This window comes from Platichthys flesus, chromosome 7 (genome assembly GCF_949316205.1).
Source record: "Platichthys flesus chromosome 7, fPlaFle2.1, whole genome shotgun sequence".
In the NCBI taxonomy this organism is placed as follows: Eukaryota; Metazoa; Chordata; class Actinopteri; order Pleuronectiformes; family Pleuronectidae; genus Platichthys; species Platichthys flesus.
In genome coordinates this window covers 13,173,179-13,198,602 of record NC_084951.1, presented here as the reverse complement: position 1 = coordinate 13,198,602, position 25,424 = coordinate 13,173,179, and the positions used below count along the sequence as shown (strand labels likewise).

The window sequence follows — 25,424 nt, the reverse complement described above, 5'->3', positions numbered from 1 at the left end:
TTGACCTTTGAAATCGCCAGTAACAAATCTAACTGGCCATGTAAGTCAGGATGCTCCACATTTTAGCATGTGAGAAGCAGGTAAGCCGGGCGTGGAGGTTTCTGAACGGGGGGCAACAAGTGAAGACGCGCTTTTGACTCTCCCTTGATTGACAGTTGACACACACGCACACGCCGACGCACGCGGACTGAAGTATTTCCCCATGTTTTCTCTAGACTGCTCCAGTGTGTGGGGTTGTGCCGGTTATAGTACATGACAGCAGCCATTCCACACACACAGAGTCACTGCGCGTCCTTTGACCTGTGTCGCTTCCAAAATAGAGGGACGACCTTGTGGAGACTTGAGTCATAGCTGCAGTTGTTAACTGAGCACTTTTGACAGGGAGTCAAACAAAAAGGAGGCGACGCACTCCATTCGGATTCCTGGAGGAGCTGTGAGATGTGATGTGTGGGTCCGACCGTCAGCTCTCAGTCACATCAAGGTCTTGAAGTGTTAAAGTTCAGGAGAAAGGAGAAACTTGGACTGCCCACACTCCTGCTGATCGTGTTATGGGTGAGTTGTACAAGTCAATGTGTGTTTGTCGAGTGTTTGGAAGAAGTCATTCAGCTCGCTTACAGAGGTGTAACGTGATGAACTGTGATAATGCAGAGTAAAGCCTGCAGTAAACAGACCATCAGGCTGCAGGTTGGATATCAGGTTGGTGTTATCAGGTTAAATCAGAGGAGGGCATATCCCACTATAATCTCTTTGATGCCTTTCCAGTGAGAACAACACATATGAAGGCTATGTGGAGCCAGTGAATGATAACAGGGGAAAATATCTTCTTGTTTTGATATTTGACTAAAGATATGACAGGTGTTCAAAAACACAAGCAAGTCCAGTTGCCTGTGTTCACATGTTCCCCTCCTGGAGATACCATGACTCTGGAGTCAGATATCATAATGTGCTTTATAGGAAAATGGTTTTACTTTAATCGGAATAATGTTATGTCATGGTGCTTCACAGCCAGACTTAACTTGAAAACCATCCTGAATCATTCAGGTGAATGACACATGTTCAACCTGGAAGCATCATCCAAGAGGAAAAGTTTGTGTTGAGTTAATGCCACTTTTCAGTGAAGAACTGATTTCAACTCAGATGTTTTATTCTTATCCGACATATTGATTTATTTTGTAATTTTTCTCAAACTCATAGGTAGAAGTTTTTATGAATTATCTGAACTTCACACTTCATATGTCAGGATTCCTTACATCTGTAAACTGTTCATAGTGAAGTCACGTCTCCTCCTCTCTGCTCCCCTGTCCGGTCACTCACAGAGTAAAGGGGGAGTGGTGGCGGATGAGTAGCCCGGTGGACTGGTCACGCTCACTCCTGTGAAGCCGGCCCACTTAAAGCTCCGCAGCTTTGTCGCAGTGAAGTGGGTCGAGTTCTCTCTCTTCCTTTGTGTGACCAAACCTGATTGAAATGCGATAATTGGGGAATCCCGGGCTCCTCGCTCCCCGCGGTGATGTTTGGGTGCAGCGTCCAATCAATTAATTTACAGTAACAAGTTGTTAGATGAGAAACAGGTCAGCGTTTAATTTAATAACTGAAAAACATCCAGTTCTGTGTTCTCTCAGCCGTGGTGCGCGTTCTCTCGCTCAGAGTCTCTCCCCTGCACATGAACAGTGCATTTTGGTCAGATAATGGCAGAGTGGAGTTCATTATGCTTGTGTCCAGGTTAATAAAAGTGTCATTGGATGAATATAAGCAAACACACACAACAGTTTAAGCTGCTGTGATCATGGGGATGGAAGTGACAGTTGGGAAAAAACTTGTATATTTTACAATAACAGCTGTTTTAAATATAGTTTTATAAATCTCATGAAGACATTCACTATCCCATGATAATGCCAATTATAAACCCTATAAATAATTTCTAACAGAATGCTACGATTACTGCATGCATATCATTGTACTGCCTCAAGTGTGACTGCAGATTTTAATAATAAGAATAAGAAGACAGTGATGGTAAGTGTTGAAGTGGGATCATGGGAGTCGTTGTTTTAACCAGCACGGTCACCCTTGCATCCAGCTTCCCCCGGTTAGGATTGCATCAGTGCCAATGGTTCAGGAGGTTTTTAGGGGAAGTAGAATTACCTGTAAATCACCAAATACAAACAGACTTGGTGATTAAAACATGTTAGAACTTTGAACATAGCACTTTCATATTTACTGTGACTGTTTGCTCTGTGTGTTACCCTTATAACTTGTTACCGCGATCAGATGATCTAGATGTTTAGGAGGTTTTGACCGGGAGCCGCTAAGGTTTCCCCCTGCCATAAGAAAGAAGACTTGATGATTAAATCTGGTAAAAACACTAAATAAATTAGTTTCCTGTTAAAAATCAATGTTTCTCCAACATTGTTCGGTAACTTGGAGGAGCTTTATAGCTGAATAACTCAAATTGTTTCTGTGATAATTTTTATTCCAGATCTGATGACTAAAATCCTTCATCCTGCTAAAATAGATTAGTTTAAAAACTGACCAAATCTTGGACATATTGGACTCTCTCTATTGAGAAATGTACTTGCCCCTTAGAATAAAAGGTTGAACGAAAGTATTGAACCTTCCACACTCGCAGCCAACAGGCATTTTATGGTTTATTAGAGGCAGAGAGAGTGATAAATTCCAAATGTCAGACGGTCAGAGCCCTGGCTGACAGCTCTTCTTCTGCCTAAATGGAAAAATGACAGTGGCTTCACTGTGTAAAATGTCATAATGCTTTGACACCGTGAAATGGAAATCCAAACTTTCCATAGCAAATAGCTCCCCAGTGGTAACAATGAGAGAACATAAATGTAAAAGTGCCCTAAAGTTAATTACTTACTGAGATTATTTCGGAGGTTGAACATTCACCTCGTCACCCCTGCGACAGTTGTATCCAGCATGTGTTGCCACATGCCAGCCGTGCTGTCTCCACCTATCTTGTTTGGCTTCCTGAGAAATAGAAGACATAATTACCTCCCAGCGACCTATGTGATTGTATAATTGGAGCCTGTCAGAAGAGTTTTATAGTTTCCTCTGTGTGCCGTGTCCCAGGTCGAAACCAGACGGTACACAGGTTGTAAACACAAAAACAGCTAAGTCACTTCAAATTGAGTGGTCTTTATTGTAGGGGTCTTTATTTTAGGAATATGCAACATGCTTTTGTTGTCGAATGCATTGGATGGATCTGAAGGGCTGATAAAGCAAGTGAAGATACATGAAGGGACTGAATGTGAGAACGCAAATGTCAAAATGAAAGGCTTCGGACTTTCTCTGGAGTTTCTTCAGCCAGCCCCCTTGTAAAAACTCTGAACAACTGAGGGTGTTGAAAGCAACAATAAAAAAAAAGGTGGTGCAATACATGTAGAAGACACCGGTGAAGAGAGAGAGAGTTTTTGGTGATAAGGGCCGACGCTGGTGTTGATGCGCTCTGAACATTAACAATTGATCTCCGCAGTGAAATGTACATTCTGCCACACCACCCTTCACCTAAGTGCTCCAGATATATGTGTGTTATTGTGAACGTCTCCAGGCGGAGAATCTGTTCTTGTTCTTATACGCAAAAGTCCGGACCCGATTCTCTGGCTATCCTCTGGAGTTCTGAAAACGGCTTAAATGTGTCGTGACAGAACGAGAGTATACGTTTTGCTGCGGTCAGCACACTAGCAGCTCATTGTTATCCACCAGGAACCGACAGAGCAGTGTAAGAGCCTTACCAGGCAGGGGGTGGGCTTTTCAGACACTTAATCAGAGATGCGCTGGGAAGAAGTTTAACTCATTGCCAGTCACTTATAGTAAACAGCAATCTGCCATTAATGTGCACCCACTGCATGAAGGAATTCAAACTGCGCCTTAAAAATACCTTGAATCCAATATGTGGAATTGTTTTCATCAAATGCTGAGAGCCAGTGGGGATAAATGTATTTGTTGGAACTTTATTGAAAAGGCAGTCACTCACGGCTCAGTATGAGGGAGGAGACAAATTTATGCCACAACTCACAACATCAGACTGGCAGTAACCTGCTTCGTGCAGAGCAATCAAAAGTTTTCTCATCGCTGCGGAAAAAGAGTTGTTAAAGAAGAAACGAAATGCTAAGATGATTTAATTTTCAAAGCTTTCTAAATGCTAGTGGACTAGATCTCATCGGTATTACCCATTACGATCTGACTGTCATTCACCGATTTGAGTCGCCTCAAAGTAGTGAAAACGTGAGAGTGTTTTCTTTTGTAATGACGCACAGTAATCACTTATTTTACATATCAATAGTCTGAGAGAAAGCACTCGTGTGGATTAAGTGTTTTGGTGCCGTTTAAGAAGATAATCTGCACGAATGAATCAAGCAATCTGTGCACTTCTAAATCTGCTCTCGAGAACGTAAGATAGCAGCTGACGGTGACAAAATGTGATCTTTGCACATTTAAATAATGTCTTGTGCAAACTGAAATTGGTACAGATGCATGTTTTTGTATTACACCCAGTCTCCGGTAGCACTGTCCATCATGTGCACGGTCTCCCGTACAAACGAAATATAAAGAAGAATCTGAGCGTTTGATAGGAGATGGCAGGTGGCTCTGCTGTGTCGTTCCCATGGTCCTTCCTGCTGTGAGTTTTAGTCTGTGTAGAAACTCCCTGCTTCTGGGCCATAAAAGGACAAGCAGAAATCCCTTCTCCACCTCCATCTCTGTAAGATAATGACGCGCGGTTGACTTTGATCGGAGAGATGACCATGAAAGAAAAACTTAAGGGGTTGATCGGCGATGTGTGTATTTGGCGAGGAAATTTATTGCTCCGCTCCCAGGACTGCCGGTCTACGTTTGGAATGCTTGTGAAATATTTACAGGGCTCACTGACACAGGAACTCACCACAGTCAACACCACGGCTTAAAATAGAGGGGTCGCTGTCAGGAACTGATTGTGTCTTCAGCCTGTCTGTCCCGTCTGCCGGCATTTGTTGACAAATTTGATAGCGATCAAATGTTAAGGGGCTCAAGCTCGTGTCCTGTGGAAATTTCTTTCAGAATCCTCAGTAAATCTTTCCAGCGCAGAGGCCGGCGGTCTGGTTACCATGGTGTCTGGCTTTCAGCCTGTGGGCTCTGGCTGTTCCTAACAACCGGGAGCAAAGGTCGCGACCGTTCCAGCCGGCAACTGCTTGGTGAAATCAACGCCCCACACAGGGGGCACAAATAACTTTGCTCCCTGTCTGAATTGGTGCGTCTGAAGTCTCTGCAGAGAGCTAGGGGAGAACGGGATGATCTGGCTTTGAGGGCGGTCACGTATGCTGTCCTCAGCCTCCCTCCAACCACCCCCCCCCCCCCCCCCCCCCCTCGTGTGCTGCACTTTCAGGAGCTTTTGCACCAGTTCTTTTGACAATAGGTTGCATTCCTCCTGGTGAGTGAGTAACATGGTCTGCTGGCACTTGAAACACTCCTCGCGGGATTAATCTGGACTCTTGGTTTTGAACAGTGCCCTCCCTGTTAGGACCTCTCTTTTCGGGGCACTCACTTTGAGACAGAAACACAGAAATAAAGTGTGACGTGTAGAGCGTGTTGCCTTGTTGACAGTGACAGCATGTCCCAGTCGGAAGACTATGGAGTAAACATCCTCTCTGTGTGTGGTCACCTCCTGTAGATTTCTGAGTGGATCACCGCACACTCTGTTTTGTTTTGGTCCTGGAACCTATAAAGAAGAAGCAACTTAAGATAGGCGAGTTCAATATCAGGGCATGCCACACCATCAACACTATAAGTCAGACTGAACAGTAGACACGTGTGTGTGTGTGTGTGTGTGTGGAAACACAGGCTAATGATAAGATGCCTTCTGTGTTTGACAGATGTAAAGAATTTTGCTGTGACGCATAGATTTCATGTTCATACATGTTATTTCGCTGTAAGGCTTATCTGCACAATCCACAACAGGTCCCCATGAAAACGTGAGAGAAACTAATAAAGACTGGTCTCTTTCCCGGCTCTGCTGCTGACGTGTAGAAAGTCTAGGGGTTTCATGATTCATCACTACCATATACAGTAGTAGACGGAGGTTGAAGTACTTAGATCTTTACGTAGGTACGAAAAGCCCTGAAAGGAATGTGGTAAAATACAAGCAAATGCCCTAAATTCAATATTACAATTCATTTTCAGCAAAATGTGACATCAAAAGTATTTTTATTTAGCTTTATAATCATCATTCGTATAGTTTATATTAACACAACAACAAATTATATATACATTATTTTTCTTAATAGACTTATTCATCACATATCAAGTATCAATTTTATTCACTATACTGGATGACTGTGCTCATGTGAAATATTATCCAGCTGCCAAAAGTGGATCATTATCTGGATCTGTATTGTTAAGTGTTGAATCTTTGGATGCAAGTAATGATCATTTTCATTTTTTATCCATTTGCTGATTATTTTCTTGATTAATTTGCTATAAAAAGTAAGAAAATAACATAAAACGTCTGTTGCTCATAAGTTCTCCAATGTTTTTAATTATTAGAAGCAACGTTCTCTTTCATGTTCCGCCCTCTGCTTGTCACAGTGCACACGAGTTGTACAAACTTGTATAAATTCCTGTGTCATGGTAATATATGTTTTTCATAATTTTCCATCATATTTCCCCCAGGCCTCTGAAACTCGTAGCTACTTTTGAAGCTCACCATGCAATGATTTTGCTCATCTACTGATGGTATTCCTAACAACGGACTCTGGACTGAATGTCTGTCTTTTTTTTTCTTGCTGCTGGAATTTGATTCATATGCTAATGAGCTGAATTCCCATGGATTTCTCTCTCCTAGGCCATAGATATTACCCCCAAAACTCCCCCTTCTCACACTCTGTATGTAATCGTCTCTCACGCACTCACCAACTTTTATTGCGTCTCTGGGTCACAACCTTCCTAACAATAATCTTACACAAGTGGATATGTGTGTTCTGTCTTGACGGCAGGTGTTAATATGTAGAGAGTTCTAGTCAACCAAAGGCAGTCTTTGTCGACTAAAATTGTATCTCCTCTTAAACCAATTGATTTGTCATTGGAGTAAAACAAATCTTACCGTTCCCTCTAGATTAACTAAATTAACCACAGTTGAGTGAGTGTGCTCTACCTGGAAGCCTAAATATATCATAAAAAAACATTGAAAGCAAATATTTGCAGTGTATTAAATCAGTTTAACCTAATTATTAGACCAAAGATATTGCGGAAGCCTCAAACACACAAGGTTGGCAGAGCCTCCCATCAGAGAGAAATTAGGTCTAGTTTAAAATGATAGTTCATGTTGACGATTGAGCTGTCATATGCAAGCTGTACTTTATTAATGTTCGTTGATTTTGCCATATTGCAGCTACATTGACTCAATTTTGACCGTGTCAATTAGTTTGGAGCCAACTCCAAGTAAATGTGAGGAATTTGTGAATTAATCGATAGTTAGCATACCTGCTCTGAATGTGCAGGATATTTGGCTCTGAATGTGAGACAAGAGTTCAGCCTACCCACATATTCAGTGAAGTATTCATTAACCTGACTGATGAATTCACTTCTTATGTGGTCCACCTGTTCACAAGCTGATAGCAGTTCATCGTCTGCATACGGTTTGATTCAGGCCATCATGTTATTCAGAATTTATATTTTTTACTTTGCACTTGCACTCTCGTCCACACACCAGCTCCCAAACATCCGATTCCAACACAGTAGAACCCCTAAAACACTCCTTAATGGACCCTTTCAATTGGGAGCACAGACCAGAACAAACACTTTCATTCATGGGGTTCCAGAAATGCTAATGAAGCAAGGCCCTGACACTTTCACAGGGATACCCCTGTCATGGGCCTGTGTTGGACAGTGGTGAGGCTATCACTCACACAGGGTGATGCAAGGTACAAGTCCTATGGTAGCTGTCCTAATTGTGATTTGGACCAATGAAGTTGATGAGTCTCCTCAGGCAGCATTGGCTCAAACAAGCAGGAATTAGGAAATTAGTGACGGTTGCCAGGAGCAGCTTGTGAAATGCTGTAGCTGCCTTGAGTGATGTCATTGTAACAGATTTTATCTACCATTTGTCACGTTTAATAAGGATGAACCTGAGGTTTTAACTTTTCCATGTATAGATTCTCTTTGCTCTGAACTCCGGATAATCTCCATAATCTCTGGAGTGTGTGAGAGAGCAAAAGTCCAAGTGAGAGGCTCTGGACTTTATCCAGGCAGCTCTTTAGTAAAATCTCTGGATAATATCTGAATGAGCTCATGTGAGAAAACAGCAGGAGATCCTCAGGAGGATTCACTGCAAGCGAGTGGGGGTGTTGATGACCTTTCTATCATGTGACGGATGCAAAAATGAAAAAAGAACCAAACACAAATAGGAGGAAAAAGGTGGAAATCACCAATGAATGTCAAGCGTGCTTTTGGTGCTAGGGGTTGACGCCAGTGTCAAGTGACATTTTTTGCTGCAAGTGTGTGACTGGAGAAAACTCCCACTTTCTTGTGCATGTGTGAAAGTAAAATATCAGAGAAAGCCCAGACCTTGTTGTGCGGACATTCTCTAGAGTTCATATCTGAAAACAGCTTATGAATTAGGTATTTTATTCATTATGCTGTGTTATTTCAACATATATATGGTTCGATATACATTTTTCTAATTTTGAAAAAAGTTTCTACGAATCTGATGTATTTGTGTTGAGAGGCCTTGTCGGTGCGTGATGCATATGTGGCAATATTGAGCAATAGCTTTGATGGAACACGATGAGGTGACTCATGAGTCCCATTCTCCTGACATGTTGCAGCAGATGCCTTCGAACTCACTAATTTCCAGCTAATCATGAGTAAGCAAAATCAAAATGTACTATCTGATGAGTTTCTCACGAGCATGCCGATTTTTTTTTAAGTGCAGTAGATGCCAGATGAGTTGCCCTCGCTGGTTTTTAATTCCAGAAAGCATTCACTGATTAAGAATTGCCGCCATTCATTATCATGAAGGAACCACATGGATTCTCTCCATCCCATCTAGAATTGTAAAAATCTTTTCTGTAGATGATGCATTCCATGTTATCATTTGTCATTATTACCCCATAGTTCAGTGATGAAAGGGTATCATGTGTTCATATATACACAGATATTTATAGACTGTAATATACTATAGAGTTTATTATTAGACTGCTCTCATCCAGGCAAACACATGTCATGGTGGAAAGATCACTCGTTGTCCTTTTCTGTCTTATTAGAGCAGAAACTAAGCTGCAGGTGCTGAGGAAATCACCACAAAACGTTTTTTTTTTTCAAAATGACAGAAGTGACAGGAAAAATTACTCCCATTTTTTCCTTTTTTCCTTTAGTCTGCTTAAAGCTTGAGGACTTACATGATCCCCAGACCTTGTTTTCTGTTTTCTGTGTTTAGAAAGCAGGGTTGCAGAGGGCATGTCGCAGAGAGAATGTTCACAGTGGTGAGTGCACGCACAAGATCAGACAGGTCTCGTTCTGAAGTGAGCCCTCATTACTTTCTGTGTCATCTCCGTGGAGATGAATGTTAATCCCATGGATCGAACAACAGCTGTTATTTCTAAACATCATAAGATGGCATTTATCACAACTCGACAAGGCGTCTGTTGCTGTATGGGTGGCTGTTATTGTCAGAGAGAAGAATAGTGTAAGTAAGCGTTAACAGGTTTCTCGATCATAGGCTTGAACATTGTCTCAAGTGGAACTTTTACAGTTACATGTATTCATTTTTTGTTGGTATGAACCGTAGATACATTTATAAAACAGACTGAGCTTGGTATGAAAAGTAGACCAATCATGACCCACTTGATCTATTAAGCAAAAGGAATATGAGACAAATTGCTCTGCATTTGAAGCTCCCAGGGGTAAATCCCTCTTAATTTTCTGAACTGAATTCACAGAGTGTCTCATGTTTTCTTTATCTAATCCAGCATACAAATAGACACGTATACACATAGTTGTGTGTTGTATATATAGGTTGTCTACCCTCAGCAAATAACCACATGGAAGTTGTTGTTAAAAATAAATAAAAGATGTAGATGCAAATGTAAAGAAAATGTCGGAGGGACTGGCTATGACAAAATCTATCCATCCATCCAGCCGTCCCTTCATCCGTACATCCTGTTCATTCTTTGAGATTCGAGCGAGAAGCTGGGACTCATCCCAGCTGATATTGGATGAGAGGCAGTGGACACCCAGGTCGGCAGCGTATCGCAGGGACATCATAGAGAGACAAGCAACCATTTACACTCAAATTCACACGTGGACAATTTAGAGTCTCACTTACAAGTCTTACCTGTGTGAGCTCTTTTAGAATGTTGGGGTGTCACCTAGTTTCTAAAAGTACCAGAGCAGAGAGTGAAAATGATATTTCACAACAGCTTAAATGTCTTTGTGTCGAATGTGTGTCAAATATTTGGAACACTTCCTCTACCTTTTACAAAGTGAAAGCACTCATGCGTTTCTATTGACTGGATCATTCATTTTTTTCTTAAAAGGTTTAGATTTTTATTGTAGGTCTTGAAGATGAAAAGCTTCATATCGTACAGTCCTTGCATTTCGTTGGGTACATACTTCTACATTTATTTGAGGAAATACAGTAATCATCCCAAGAACCTCACCTAGCTGCTCAGCATCCCAAACACTCCCTGTGTGAACAAGATCCGCAACATGCTGCTGATCAGCAAAGCGGCCGTCACATTAAAACAAAACAAACCCTGTGTGACCTGGGCGTAACCCCGATCTATATGTGGACTTTGGGAAGAAGCCAAAATACCAAGAGAAATCAAATGAAGACAGGAAGAGAATATGCAAACTCCACCCAAAGCTGGGATACGGACATGGAACCTTCTTGCTGTGGGGCAGGCGTGTGAAGCGCTGAACCACCATTCCGCCCAAACACCAAATCATGGTTGGTTTAACACATTGATGTTTCAATAGGTATTGATCAGCATCAAATTTAAGTTTATTTTCAACTATAATCCAAATATTTGTTATATTTGAAGTCTTTTGCAAAATTTACTTTTTACTCCACCAACCCAACGATATACCACTTTAGGCCTTCAACATTATCCCATAAACTAATTACCAGCTTGGTTTGGAGCAGGGAGCGCAGCGCTGCTCGCTTATCTGCCTCTTCTTCAACTGCGATGAACAGGGGGAAGGAAGATGTGAAGAGGTCTTCTGGTGACCTCTGCGTTGTAAGGGAGGGTAGCTGACTGTGACTGCTTGTCTCCACTCTGTCTCCCTTCGTGCTGTTTGCTGCAGAAAACAGATTAAGCTCCTGAATGGCACTCTGTCACTCGTCCTTTCCACAAGGGACATATTTCTGGAGTGATTCATGTTGTTTTTCAGTCAGTGTCACTCAGTGGTCTTTGATTTTCTTTTTTTTTTGCATGGAAATCCAGTATTTGTATTAGACTAACATGAGATTGTAAAATGCAGGAGATGTGACTGATAACGCAGTAGTCGAGGACAGGAACTTCGTTTATTTTTTAAACCGTATGGCATGTGTTTAATGGCATGCTACGTGTGCGTGCCAGGCTTGCTGCTGTTTAGAGAGACAACCCTTCATGTGTCATTCAACAAAGCACTGTTTGCCAACACAGGAACCACTTAAACCGCACCTGAGTGTGGCTGGGTGGCCCTTTAATGAACAACACACCACAACTAACTGCCACACAGTACATGTGTACTGCAAACATAGCATTTGGAGGAATGAAACCACTGGAACCATTAGAAAGTGAGGGAGCATGTGATGTGCTGTAGGGTACCAAGTACAAAAACAAGTTTTAGGTGAAATAAACCGCATGGCAGTGGTACAAGAAATGAAAACACAAGGCAGAAGTACTCAAATACTAATGATTTTTCCTTTAACCTTTTCCCGCCCATATGCTTTGCAGCGCTTTTGTTGATGTGCTTAAAAGTTTTGAAATCTAACCTACTTCATGCTTGGCTTTAAACCCTTTTGTAAAATTGGAGCGCTGCTGCCTCTTTACATAATACTGGAAGCACAGGTTTGTTTTGGTTGTGTCTGAAGTGTGTCAGAGAGCTGTTTGCGTGAATTCCAGCCTTGAAAGGTGATTACTAGTTTCTCAAAGTGCTCGGGGAACTGACACAGGTAGTTTGAGTCGCTGCGCTGAAATGTGATGACGGAAAGATGCACCGACCTTAAGGGTAAGGGGAGTTGTTTTTTCTTCTTAATGATTTAAAAATCTTGATGTGTGTGGAGGCAAGCATGGCTGTCGGCGGTTCTGCTTATACGATTTGTCAATAAGGATTTTTTCCGTCTCTACTTCAAACACTTGCGGTAAATGCCTCATGTTTTTATGCATTAGAAAGTCATAACTGATAAGAATTGATTGAATTGGCACAACTTCAGTGCATCTGTTACTTTATGGACAAACTTGAGTTATCTTCTGATAAGCTGAGCAATCATAGAAAGCCATTAAAGAAGACTATATAGTTTATATATAGATTATTGGTATTAATCATTGGGATTCACCACACAACTTTGAATCGGTTTACATCTCCGGGGACTGAATGATTTACTTCACTCCTCAGCTGACATCTGGTCAAGGTTATGGATGGAAACCACATGAGATCTACCAGTAATATACACAAACTAAACATGAGACACATAAAGGAACACATTCCTCAAAGCCTCAATCCTGTTTTATGTGGTTTTGAGGCTTCACTCTTCTGTCCCCGAACTACATTAAAATAAAAGATTGTGAAATCCATGATGCCTGGACTGTGTTTATATTTATCACCTAATTACAAATGAGACCTTAAATAACCCAACTCACTGAGTTTAAATTGGTTTGTGTACTTCGCTGAACCAAATAAGGCAGAGGAAAGTGTTGGTGGCAGTAGCCCTAAACTATTTGCTCTTTCAAAGGTTTGTCTTCTGACGGCTGGCTCACTGTCTATATGTCCCAGCAGGCTTTGTGTGCAACGCTCTCTATCATTCCTGTCATTGTCTATGTTGAAAGCAAAGCTTGTCATGATATGTTTCTTAGGGGCGTGCAATCGTACGTTAGGTGTCTACACACGCAGCGTAGCATGGGTTCACACAGTCGCTGAAATTGTCTCTATTGTGATTTCAAACTGTGTGCGAGAACATAACAGACACATAATAGGTCACAACATCCGCTGCCTCTTTATAGTGTTGCAGTATAGATTTAGGTGTGTCCTGTCTCGCCGTCTTCTTTGATTATACTCATTACAAACATGTTCATTTTGTCCGCCAATTATAGTGTTCGTCATGAGATATGAAGTACATATTAGCTTTTAATCATATGTTAAGGATTCTATCTGACCTCCCACAAGTAGGTTATGATTTCACCCCTGTCTGGTTGGTTGTTCTGTTTGTTTGTTGCGGAGCAGGAAATACAGAAAAAAATACTTAACAGATTTCCACAGATTTATCAGTTTCAAATGATGTGACTGTCACTACCCACATGCCTCTATACCTTGGCATGGTTGTTAAAGTGATATACACTAGAGGGCAGCACTGTGTCTAGATTTTGTGACGAAACCAAGACGACAGATAAGATTGTTATGACGTACTTCCAGAAAGAGGAAAAAGGGTCTGTTTGTTCCTGTGCACAGATACAACTCGAAAAGTCTCTACTCAAAAAGTTCCACAACTGTTGAAATTGCTTGAGCTATGGGCAACACTGTTTTGCCATATCCGTAAGTTTTCAGATGATACGGAGGAAACGAATGCAGAGTAGAATCAGAAGTCTCCGTTCATTCCTGTGTATATATCTAGCATTGAGTATTGACAAGTCTTAAAGTAAAGATACAACAAAATTAAAACATGAGTCAATCAGAGAGTAACAAAGAAAAAATACATCTGCAACAGAACCTTATACAACACCAACCATTCAGTTTTAATTTTTCCAGAAAAGTTGATTGTGTTCTGTAGCTGTGTCGACCTTAGTGGTAGTTTTATGAGAGTGTGACAAGATAGTATTTGGAGTCTGTTTGCACATTGAGGAAGCTAAACTTTCGGAAGCTATATACTATGAACTGGCCTGACTTCATGTAGCTGCATTCCTATAGCATGTATGGCAATTACGTTGACTTGTATTTTATCATCTATGCAACACAACAGAAACAGGTTATAACAGGGTTGGCTTTTGGCACAGGCGACATATGCGGTTGCCTAGGGCGCAAAAGGCCGAGATGGCGCCACAAGCACGGATTTATCAGGACTTGATACATACGTTAACCAATGCAGTAACGTCACGGAATCTAGCCTAGGGCTCTCACATTGCCAACATGGCTGCTCATGCTACTGCATTTTTTCCTCATCTGTGAGCAATGTAGAAATGTTTTGTAGTTGTAAGATGCTAATAATACAGCCAAGTAGGACCTAGGTTGTTTCCTCAGGTTTATTCCCAGTGGTTTTGGAGCGATAGGGCAGAAACAGATCTACACAGCCACTCTCAATGGCATTATACATAAAGTGGGTCCTAACGTCAACCTGTGTTTTTCCAGTCATGTTTTCTACTCACTGTATGTTATTTGATCTCCTATAACCACAGTGCATAGCCAGGACCAGTCTGGCACTGCTGTCAGTGTGTACATGGTTGGAAAAGGATTCAGCCGTGCAGTAGGGGAAATGTGTATTGGAGCCATTCAAAGTTTGTTTCAGTTATATCACAATAATCAAAATCTCCATTTATGTCAGCAAAGAGAGGAATTATATTGAAGATACAATTTGATCATTGTTTTCATAAAGTTAATTAACACTCGCATAAACATTAAGAAACCCAGTGATTATCAGTTGGTCGAGCTTTCCGTACGTTTATTCGGAAGGAATTTTGCAATTAATTTGTGTAAGTGAGCTTTGCAGAAAGACAGAAGTAAACGACTTGTAATTATCAGAAAGCACCAGAGGCAAAGGACTGTTTGGGAGGAAACGGATTGAGACAAAGGCAAAGGGCAGAGCTGCCTTTTCAGTTAGTCACCACAGGAGACTGAGAAGTTGGTGGAGATGTGAAGTTGGAATCCACAAATGAGGTTGTCTCTCATTTGTTTAAACATTCACGTTAGTTTACCAAGCGACTCTCAGCAGAGACCTTGAAAACACAATACCCAAAATCCTGTGTTTTCTCCTCCAATGTTTTGGGGTTGATTCTATTATGTAAGTATATATGAATCAGTAAGCTGTGATTAATTGTGCACACTATGATACTTTGAACCTGAAATATTTTAGTATGTTTATTTAATAGATATAAATAGAAAGACATTTCTTCAGTTAGCAGAATTAAAAAGCAAATATTAGTCCTTTTGACTTGGGATGTCAAACTCAATATGACCATGTCCATGTGCCAGCCTCCTCTTCTAAGTTTTCACATTATTCTGTTCTTGTACAATAAAAGTTATTGTTACTTTCCAAAGAAAAAACAGGAAACATGCAACATTTAAGGCGAAGACAAATTCCATGAAGCTCCGATGTGTGTTGCTCACCATCTGTCTGAGATATGGTGTAACCATTATAATTAAATTACATTATGTAATGTATTAGCTCTGTTCTTATATTTTTAGTCTCTTTTTTTCCTTTGCTTGTACCAGTTCTCACAAAACACAACCAGGTGTCTATATGTGCATGTTTACTTTGGCCTGACAATGCATGTTTGGTCATGTTACAGCTGTTGGTTTTTGATTTACATTAAGCTTTTGTGCACATGGCCCCCACGTCTACACAGCTCGTCCAGCTCTGAGTGAACATGTGAGTCCGTTAGACTTTGCCTCCAGGGCTTCTTTCTCTGTGTTTAAATAAGCTCTTCCCTCTTTAACGTGAAAAAGATCCATTTGAAGTGATGACAACAATGGACGGCGTAATGGTATCCAGCCATTCTGCTCTCACAGTGACTTTAGGCAAGTCACTCACTGATTTCAAAGAAAAAGCTGAAGGACAGTATGAGCTTAGTCAAAAGCTTAGTTGATGTAATTTGTTTATCAGTGGGAGGATCCAGGATTTCTTTCTAACATTCTGTAACATTGCAAGATATGGCTTTTTTTTTACTCTGAACATTTCATTGGTTTCTCAGTAAATATAGAGAATCACATTATTAATAGACCTTGATGAAAAATCAAGACCTAGTGAATTCAGTGATTACATGAGGGGACTGTTGGGACATGGCAGAAGTATGTGCTTTTCTTTGTGCCATTCTACTTCCACTTGTATCTGTCTGCAGATCTTTACTGTCATTTTTCCAACTGTCAAAGAGGTTTAGGGTTTCTTTATACAGTCTTTTTTCTGTGATGTCCTTTAGAGGCACAAACACTCAGGTCAGGGTGTGTTTAAAGCCAGAGATTTTTAAATGGTCCATGTTGGGACTTCCAGCTGACACCAAGTTCCACACCTTACCTCTAGAGGTGGTTGAAAATGGTTGGTGCTGTGGCTTTTGCTTCACATTTGTGGCTTTTTTTGTGCTGGTACTTTTGCATTCTTATTTTCCACTGATGCACATGAGTGTAAAACTTCTAGGCCACCGTACCACACTGACTAAAGCTGAATAAAACCCTGCAGATAATAGCCAAGCTGCTGGTCCCTCAAAGCCACAGCTGTTGTACACGGCCTCCACACTGTTCCCGTCCTGAAGTTGACCAGAGCCTTTAGTCTGAGGGCCAATGTATCTGCAGCACTCAGCCTTTCTTTGAGCTCCTCTATTCAACTCAGACGATCATGGTCCCTCTGCTTAATGGCAGCCTCCTCTCCAAGATGCTGACATTAATTCTGCTGGTTCAGTTTCTCCGTTTGCCACGTCCAGTTTTACAGTGAGAAGAGCAACTGTTAGCTCAGATTGCCTAAAGATCGACCTCTTCTAACTCACACATCTTGGCCATGAACCTCCACTCTTCAATATTGAGGATGATGTGTGCCGGTTGAGGAGAGTGGTTCCCAGCAGAGCTCCAACATGAGCCTTGTTCATCTAAAGCTCTCTGACTTTGTACTGGACAGTGGATTTGACATTAAAGCTCCTCTTGTCTTTTGCCCCTGAGTCTCCCAGCAGAGCTCTCAGATGAGCTTCACTCCTCTTCTGCTCTCTGAATTTGTTGGACAGTGGACTTGTTTTTTATAGTTTAACGTTGTCACTCTGTGTGTATTGGTTGGTGTGTCTGCTCTCCAGATGTGTTTGCTCTCAGCAGTGTCTGTGACAGTACGGACAAAGCTCTTTGCCTAAAGTACATCTTTGAGTTGCATTCACATTCAAATATGTGTGATGTCTAAATAACAACATGCCCAGAAAGCTCACTTTTTGTAGCATTTAGAAATGTCAAGAGTTAGATCATTTCAGTATAACAGCAGCAAAGAGCTTGCACTAGTTCTTGTCAGACTTTGATTCACTGGGCAGTGAATGTCCTTCTCGTTTGATGATCTTGCAAAGTACTGCTTAGTCTACTGGTATATGGTCATTATGGCCCCATAAGCAAATTATGTATAGTTCCCATTATTGCCAATACAGTGCAGATCAGGACACAAATGTGCTCCACAGAGTATAATGGGTCCTAATGAGATAATTACAAATAGCTACTATTAGAGCCTTCCATAAAACAGGCATTTAAGTTTGTGGAAGAGCTTCATGTTGAATGGATTTGAAAAAATTGAAATGAAAATCAAATCATGTATCTAAAGAACCTGGCCTTCCATCAACAACATCATGTCTATTTCAGGCACGTTTTCCCAAGCCTCCATCTGTATCAATACCCTGAAGCACTGTATGCATGTAAATGAAAGTACACTTTCACAAAAGCTCTAGTCTCGTGAGATAAGATGACTCCTTCCCTTTTCAATGGAGCTAAGACACATTGCATTAAGATCACTGAGACGGAGCAGGGTGTAAATGGGCGTGTGTAGTTTGTAGAGGGCAGGATGGAGGAATCAAGGCAAAAGGGGACAGAGAAAAAGAGAGAGAGGGGGAGAGGCAAGCCTGTACTTCCTCTCTGCCCATTCTTTAATACTCACTGAGTCGCCCTGCAGTGCAGGCTTTGTCCCACTCATTGTCACAGACTTAGAGAGCCTCTTTGCCAAGTGAGAGGCTTTGGTGACATATGTCACTTCAGTGAGTCTCCTGCCGCTTCTTTAGCCGCCTGAGTGGAGGGGCGGGGGGGGGCGTATCCGTGCACCAGGAGAGGAGCAACGAGAGGTGGCTGGAGGAGGGAGGACATGTCAGAGATGTTGGCTCAGAGAGAGTTGTTGCAATGACTCCTTGAAGGTTTCTGTCCTGCACTTTCTCTATGGGTCTGTAGAGCTGCTGCCTCCACCGGCCTCTGCAGGAGGTGGACCTTAGATGTAGAATGACCCAACAAATGAGTGAGTATTATTCACTTGATGAAAAGTCTGATGTTGTTAATCCTAGGGGAATGATTTCTCTCTGTGCTGCAGGTTTGTTTGAGTAGAGTGCACAGATTACTTCTGCATTACTACATCTACAACAACCTTTACTTTGCAGCCACACCTATAGTCTTTGTATGTGCTGGTGGGTGTGAGGCTGTTTGCCCTAAGTTTAAGTTTAAAGACGTTTTAAGTCATTGTGTACAATGTGAGTTGGCAGGGATTAGTTGTGAAGTCGTGCTCCGGCTGAACCATTGGTTTAAAAAGCATAATCCCCGCAGATCTGGGGCTATGATCTGCCATGTGTTCAGGTAATAGATCCCTCGGCTTCCAAAACAAATGCTTTGCTTTGTGTTTACACAGGGACTCCACCCTGTTTTACGCTCTGAGTATTTCGCCTTTTAAACAGCCCGTGGCAGCTTTGTTTGAGTTCTGCTCAAAGTGGCAGGTTCTGCAACTCTCCACGTGCGTCTACGCAGCTTAGTAATTTGCCAAACCCACATGGGTCTTTGAGTGTGCACCAAGGCGGGGGATGTTCTGCTCATGAATGAAAGTTGTCCATTTGGTTGTCGCTGTGTTGTCAGGATGAAAACAACCGTGGATAAAAGAGTTCACTTCTCATGTCACTGGACGAGTGAAGGCCTCCCACCCAATCAGGACTCATGTGTGGTTTCTGTCTCCGACTTAAACCACAAGCCTCTCACGTCACTTTTTTTACCTGTGTAATGGTGCTGTCGGCCTTTATCCAATGTGCACGTGTTTGTGGGCGTGTGTGTGCCTCCCTGTGTGAGACTAAGACTTAGAATGAAAGAGGCTTACTCCTTTATTACAACATGAAATAAATGTTTACTCCACCAGAACAGACATCTAACCAGCTTTGTGAATCCTTCAATCCAATTCACTCAAACTTCTTACTTCAAATGTTACTTTGCTGCGATCTCTCAATTTGTTCAATTGATTCTAAGTCAAGCAGCTTAATCCTGATTGTTGTCGACAACGATTACCACATTAACCTTTTTTTCACTAAGACCAGGAAAGACACACCGCCTCATGTCCTCAGCACAACCCTGAGCGGCACTCAGTCATTGTTAAGCAGCGTACTGTATGACTGCTGGAGCACCCTGCCTTCATTCTCCTCGATTGCAGGATTACCTGGAGGGTGAACCCATTTGGCATCGCCGGTGCTGCCGCCACCCTCTCCACGCTGCGGAGAACTAAGCCGTGAAATACTGACAGGCTTAGGCCAATTTATAGTCTGCCATCTTGGATCTAGCCATCGCAGCAGACAGCAGCTTAGCTTTTGTGCCAGCCCGGGTTTACTGTAAGCATGCCATGCGATGCCACCGCCCAGGCTTCACAGTTCAAAGGGTAATCTCCAGACAAGTGCTGCGCTGCGCTGAGCTACCACATCACAACAATGAGGGGCAACTGACATGAAATGACTCGTGTCCTCAATGGGACATTTTGCATAAGATAAGCACAAGTTCTTTGGAGGAGCCTCATTACAGAGCTTTTAATTTCCTCTTTTTTATTCATGAGAATCTTAGATGTGTAATGTGTTAATGGCTGAAATTTAATTATTTCTTTTCAAGCTTTTTAAGTATTTCATTTGAAGGAATATATTCGTTTGCTGATAGCTCTGCCTTAAGAGTTCCCATTCCCTTAAATGCCCTTTCGCTAATCGACATGTTCGTGCAAAACATCACGAAGAGCATTTTCTTCCCCTGAGGCACACAATCTTTAAAAATGATTTTCATTTGGATTATCAGAGAAAATGGATGGATTGTAATGCTGTCAGATCACAAATATTTATTTTACTTCTGGTAGTCTTTAAGTTCACTTCACAATAAGCCACACACAATAGAACATTTTTAACATTACTGCCATTTATGTGAGAATTTACAGCCCAGTCAGAACCAAGCAGATATCCCCCCCTGCGATGTCTATTCAGCGGTTTATACCTGTGATAAGTACGCTTGCTTGTAAGCTCCCTATAACCGAGCTATTGAACCCGGGACTTACACAGTTTGATCTTATTCTGACTCCTCCAGGTCCTCTGTGCCTTACGAGTTCCAAGTGACGACAACGTTTTCCTGATCGCAACTGTCTCCAGTAACCAGTGGAGGGGATGAGGCGGGCGGGGGGCCTTCAGCTGGTTCTGTTTCTGGCCTTGACCTCCAGAGCAGCAGGCCTCAGTATCCCTCTGGAAGGTAGGAAGTTGTACTAGCTCACTTGATATCCAGTATAAAGGAGATTAAAAGTTTGATGGACATTGAACTTAAAATGTATCATTATATAGTAATCTTGATTTTCCTCTCACTCTGTGCGGAGCAGAAAAAAATTTGTCAGAAAGGCCTGTTTATATCTTTAGCTGTAAGTGTTTGTAGATTTCCATCCTGCCTGAGCATAAATGTTTGGAGCTGTTAGAAAAAGGACAAACAAATCTCAACTTAAAGTAAATTGTTTAAGTCATAGCTCTTGAAGCAGCAGAGGTTTCTTTGTTTTGCATTCAAGTCCCGGTGTGCCACTGTACCTCCCTGACTGTCCAAGGCGCCTTATTTGTCCCGATTACGCTGCTTTCTTGGCACCCAACTTGTTTTTCCAAGACTTCTCAACATCGTGACAACATTTAACATCTGTGTATGTCTCTTCATGTTCTAGTGGAGCAGCCACCGACCATAATAACTCAAACCTCTGGTCCCGTCATTGGCCTTCCCTTCGACAACTTTATCACCATCAGGTGTGAAGCCAAGGCCAACCCCCCACCACAGTAAGTGACCTCAACATTACAAAATTAAATCATCCGACAAGATCAGAGCTCTCATCAGATCACTAATCCTTGATCACTGATTGGAGATTGATTGAAGGAAACCCACTGTGTGTTTTGCTCTCATAGATACAGATGGACAAAAGATGGCGAGGACTTTACTCCTCCATACATCCCCACCAACAACACAGGTGGAACTTTTGTGCTTCACTTCAAACAGCTCACCCAGTTCCAGGGTAAATACAGATGCTATGCCTTCAACAAACTGGGAACTGCCATAACGGAGGAGATTGAACTGATGGTTCCCAGTAAGTAATCTTCGCACTGTTAACTCAGCTGTCATTTAAAGTTGCTGACTAATGCTTTTCAAAGGCATCACACAACTGTGTTTAAAAGTTTTTTTTTATGTTATTAGATATCCCTAAGTTTCCAAAGGAGGAAATTGATCCGGTTGTTGTTATGGAGGGAGAGCCAATCCTCCTGAAGTGCAACCCTCCGCAGGGTATGGGTCAGCGGCAGATCTACTGGATGACTATTGGTGAGTAAAGAAGCAACTGTAACTTACACGGTGGATATGCCTTTGTGTCGGTTGATGACATGAATGAAGATAATATAAACTTAAACGTTGGATAAACGTTGAAATCCCGGCTGCTTTCACTCCTCTGCCCACCTGCTAATCACAGCCCAGTGTGTGTGGCTGACTGTTTCAGAAAATTACTAAACGTGCTGGGAGAGTGTTTAAGAGGCTGAAAGGCCATCCTAACGTTATTTAAAGATCATGTGTGCGACGCTCGTCAGGCATCATGTCCTTATCAGTGCTTCTGGTGTCGAGGCCGGCTCTGGGGTTGGTGTAAATACTGTGGACGTCTGTTTGTGTCACTCCTTCCTGAGTTTCAGAGCAGGCAAACAAAAGTTGCTGTTGACCTTTGAAATGGTGCTTTGTGTTTTCTTAGAATTTTGAACTCACAGCACCCTTATCCCCACCACTGCCAAACAAAGTGATTCACTGTGATGAAGGTCACCTCACTTCTGTCTGAAGTGCTCAGTGGAGAGAGGCTGAGTTTTCTGTCCGAACCTTCAAGAGGTTCTTACTCGTCTTCAATTAAACTGGCCGATATCAGACAGAAAGACATGAGAGGTTACACACGGGCTTGAGACACAAACAATGAAAACACTGTTTGTTTTTTTGTCTTGGTTTATGAGTACTGGTCTCTGTTTGATTTAGTCTTAGTTTATATTTATGTAACATTTATATTCTGTCACAACAACGGATAGATCAAACATTTAAAAAATAGTTGAATACATATATAGTAGCTTCTCTGAAGTGCAGACAAGTCAGGGGGAAAACAGTGAATGGAAATATTTTTTAATTATGGCCCATGTTGCCCTTAAGCTACATTTGACATAAAAAGAGATTGTTTCTGATTGTCTGTTTTTCTGCACATCCAACTTTCGTGAACTTGACATTTTGAGATTCCCTTTTCAAATGTGGCCAAAATTAACTAATGAGATTTTGATGACCAAAGGTCAAAGGTCACAATCACTGCAAACCTCACCAGCACAGTTTTTCATTTGGACATTTTACCTCACTAGCTCGATATCTTAGTAACACCTGGAGGACTCATATCTGTAACTTTGGAACAAGTATTCACTTGGACTCAAAGATGGACTGATTACTGAATCAGTTTTCAGTTATATGATTAATTTTTGTTGGATAAAGCTCAAGGATACTTTGACCTCACAACATGTTTTTTTGTCCATAACTCATCTCATCAGGTCATTTGCACATTAGGACAAAATGCTAATAATTTGGTTTAAAATCTCCATTTCTCCATATGACCTGGACATGTATGTAAACTGCAACCTGACTGGCTGGCGTATGCTTACACCCATGAGGTGGACAATTTAGTTCACGAGTTGTCTTTGTCCAACTAATGTCTGGAGGCTGTGTTTTAAATAAAGCTGTTAAATATTGTGAATGGGAAGACGAAGGAGTGAAACAGAGCGTCGCTGACCCATAACTTCCAATAATAGCTTGATCTTAACCAATCTGCTCTCCCAGTGAAGTGCACTGTAGGGAACTGCACTGAAAGAATTCACTGGCTCTATACTACACAAGGAAACTCTTCAGGGCATTTCCATTACTGTCCAGTGGAAACAGTATGAGGCCGTGCTGTGTTTCAGTTTGATGTGATGAGGTTGGTGAAGTAATTTTCGCCTTTTGATTCCCCCCCTCCCCCCTCTGGTGCACCAAGTGAATCTATAAGAGAATGCATGTCGTCCTGCTTGGACAAACTGGTGCAGTGCTCGTTCAGTTCGCTTGACCTGCGGTGACGCTGGTTGCAGCTTTCTCTCTGGAACTGTAAAAGTGACAGTGCAGTAATTGAGCCGCGGCAAATGAAGACCAGCTGCCGGAGTCATTCCACTGAACCCCGAACTGGAGAATCAGTTGTGGTTGCGGTTGTTGTGAACCTGCTGTTCTTGTGATCAACAACGGTCCTTATGTTGATGGGTCCCAGCAGCTGCCGCCAGAGAGCACTGGTCACCTGTTTATTACATTTGATTAAAATTGAACATATCGCTTGTCCAAATTGACCAAATTTGACACTACACTGAATTGGGCCTCTAACAATACACATGCCCAATGTAAAGCCGATAAGATGTAGAGTAGTAGGTATAGATAAGAGAACATGGGTCGACATTGGACACGTACATTTTCGACACTGATTGCAGATCACTGATTCACAAATGTTCTTTTTCCAGATCTCCAGCACATTGAGCAGGATGACAGGGTGTCCATGGACGTCGACGGCAACCTGTACTTCTCTAACGCCTTTCAGAAAGACAGTCGGAAGGATTACTGCTGCTTTGTCGCCTTCTCCATATTTCGCGCCATTATCCAGAAGTCCCCGATGGCTGTCGTGGTCAAGAGCTGTAAGTTTGAAAAGTAGTCCTGTTGGCTTTAAGTCAAACTTTGAGTCAAAGTTATTTAGCATTGGCACCAATAACAGATCCCTGCGAGGCATAATGATAAGAATCAGTTACACCCATTTCAGCTTCCACCAAGAGGGTAAAAACAAAATGCTTGCATGTTATTGGTATATTTAAGATATTCCTCTGCTGCATACCAAGAGGCAGGGCTTGCCTTGTCATGTTTATGTTCCTGGAAACTCTTGGTGTGATTGAGAAACACATGTTGACGAGGACAAAGCCACAACCTTCACTGCCTGTATTATTCTCAAGGCTTTCTCTGTTTTCTTTTCCAGTGAAACCTGACAACAAATCTGCTAACGCCAGCAATGCCAGTGAGTCATATTATTCCCACATCAAAGCCTTCACAATTCAAATCTAAAAAAAAATTCTGCTATGTGAACAGGAAACACTTTTCGTTTGACTGCTGAACAAAACTGCAAATGCGATATTGACTGTGAGCTTGTGTGTAATTTGATGGACTGATTCAAATGAGTCATCTGAGTGATGAAGTCTCTCTGTGGTCGCTGCAGTTGAAGCCCCCCCAGTGAGAAAAGCTGGCCTGCTGCTGCCCTCTGGTGTTCAGACAGAGAAGGTGCTGTTGAAGGGGAGAGATCTGAAGCTCGAGTGCATACCAGAGGGATTGTATGTATATGCTACAGTAACCACATTATTATTTAGTTTAACATTATTAATTACAGTGGTATTTAGTTTGTTGATGAGCAGGATTACGCGAAAACTACTCAACCAATTCCCTTGAAATGTTGTGGAGGGATGGGGCATGAGCTAAAAAAGCTCTGGTCCCAATTAAATCTTCAATCAGGACACTGGTCCAGGGATTTGTCCAACAGTTTGTTGATTTCTCAGAAAATAAGTCATGGATCTTGAAGAAAAATTATGTTTAGGAGGACTGATATTTATGAATGTGTGTAATTTGATGCAGTTTCAAATATAAATTTGAATCGAGTACATTTTTAAATGGTTGCATACGGGGACTGTTGGGCCTGGGCAGAGGTCTGCGCTCAACCGAGTGCCATTCTACGTGTCATGATATGTCTTTGTTTCATGTTGTAGTCCCACTCCGACCGTGAAATGGATAAAAATGGGGGAAGACCTACCAGCAAGGACAAAATTCAAAAACTCTGGAAAGCTGTTGACCATCTCTGCAGTAGAGGAGAGGGACCAGGGGAAATACATGTGTACCGCGGAAAACTCTGGTGGAAAAATTGTCCACTACTTTGACGTCATAGTGGAAGGTAGGTCAACATCAGGGCCTGATCACTGTGTATACGGTTTGCATGTTTCAGTCCATTT

The 25,424-nt window shown here is 41.9% G+C and overlaps 1 protein-coding gene across 12 annotated transcripts in view; it reads left to right on the top strand.

The window, feature by feature from the left end:
* The first annotated feature begins 18,177 nt into the window (after positions 1–18,177).
* The window catches only part of LOC133957154 (neural cell adhesion molecule L1-like protein), a 37,699-nt gene continuing 30,452 nt past the window's right edge, over positions 18,178–25,424 (top strand). For 4 of the 12 annotated variants that reach the window (XM_062392610.1, XM_062392600.1, XM_062392606.1 and 1 more), the window contains exons 1-9: positions 18,203–18,352; positions 20,425–20,583; positions 21,035–21,143; positions 21,270–21,448; positions 21,556–21,678; positions 23,904–24,074; positions 24,407–24,445; positions 24,644–24,755; positions 25,185–25,366. In XM_062392610.1, coding sequence (XP_062248594.1) covers positions 20,502–20,583; positions 21,035–21,143; positions 21,270–21,448; positions 21,556–21,678; positions 23,904–24,074; positions 24,407–24,445; positions 24,644–24,755; positions 25,185–25,366 — 997 coding nt within the window. In that variant the 5' untranslated portion in view covers positions 18,203–18,352; positions 20,425–20,501. Of the gene's footprint in view, positions 18,353–20,424; positions 20,584–21,034; positions 21,144–21,269; positions 21,449–21,555; positions 21,679–23,903; positions 24,075–24,406; positions 24,446–24,643; positions 24,756–25,184; positions 25,367–25,424 lie in introns of all 12 variants that reach the window. The other 8 variants (XM_062392601.1, XM_062392602.1, XM_062392599.1 and 5 more) reach the window with 3 other exon arrangements.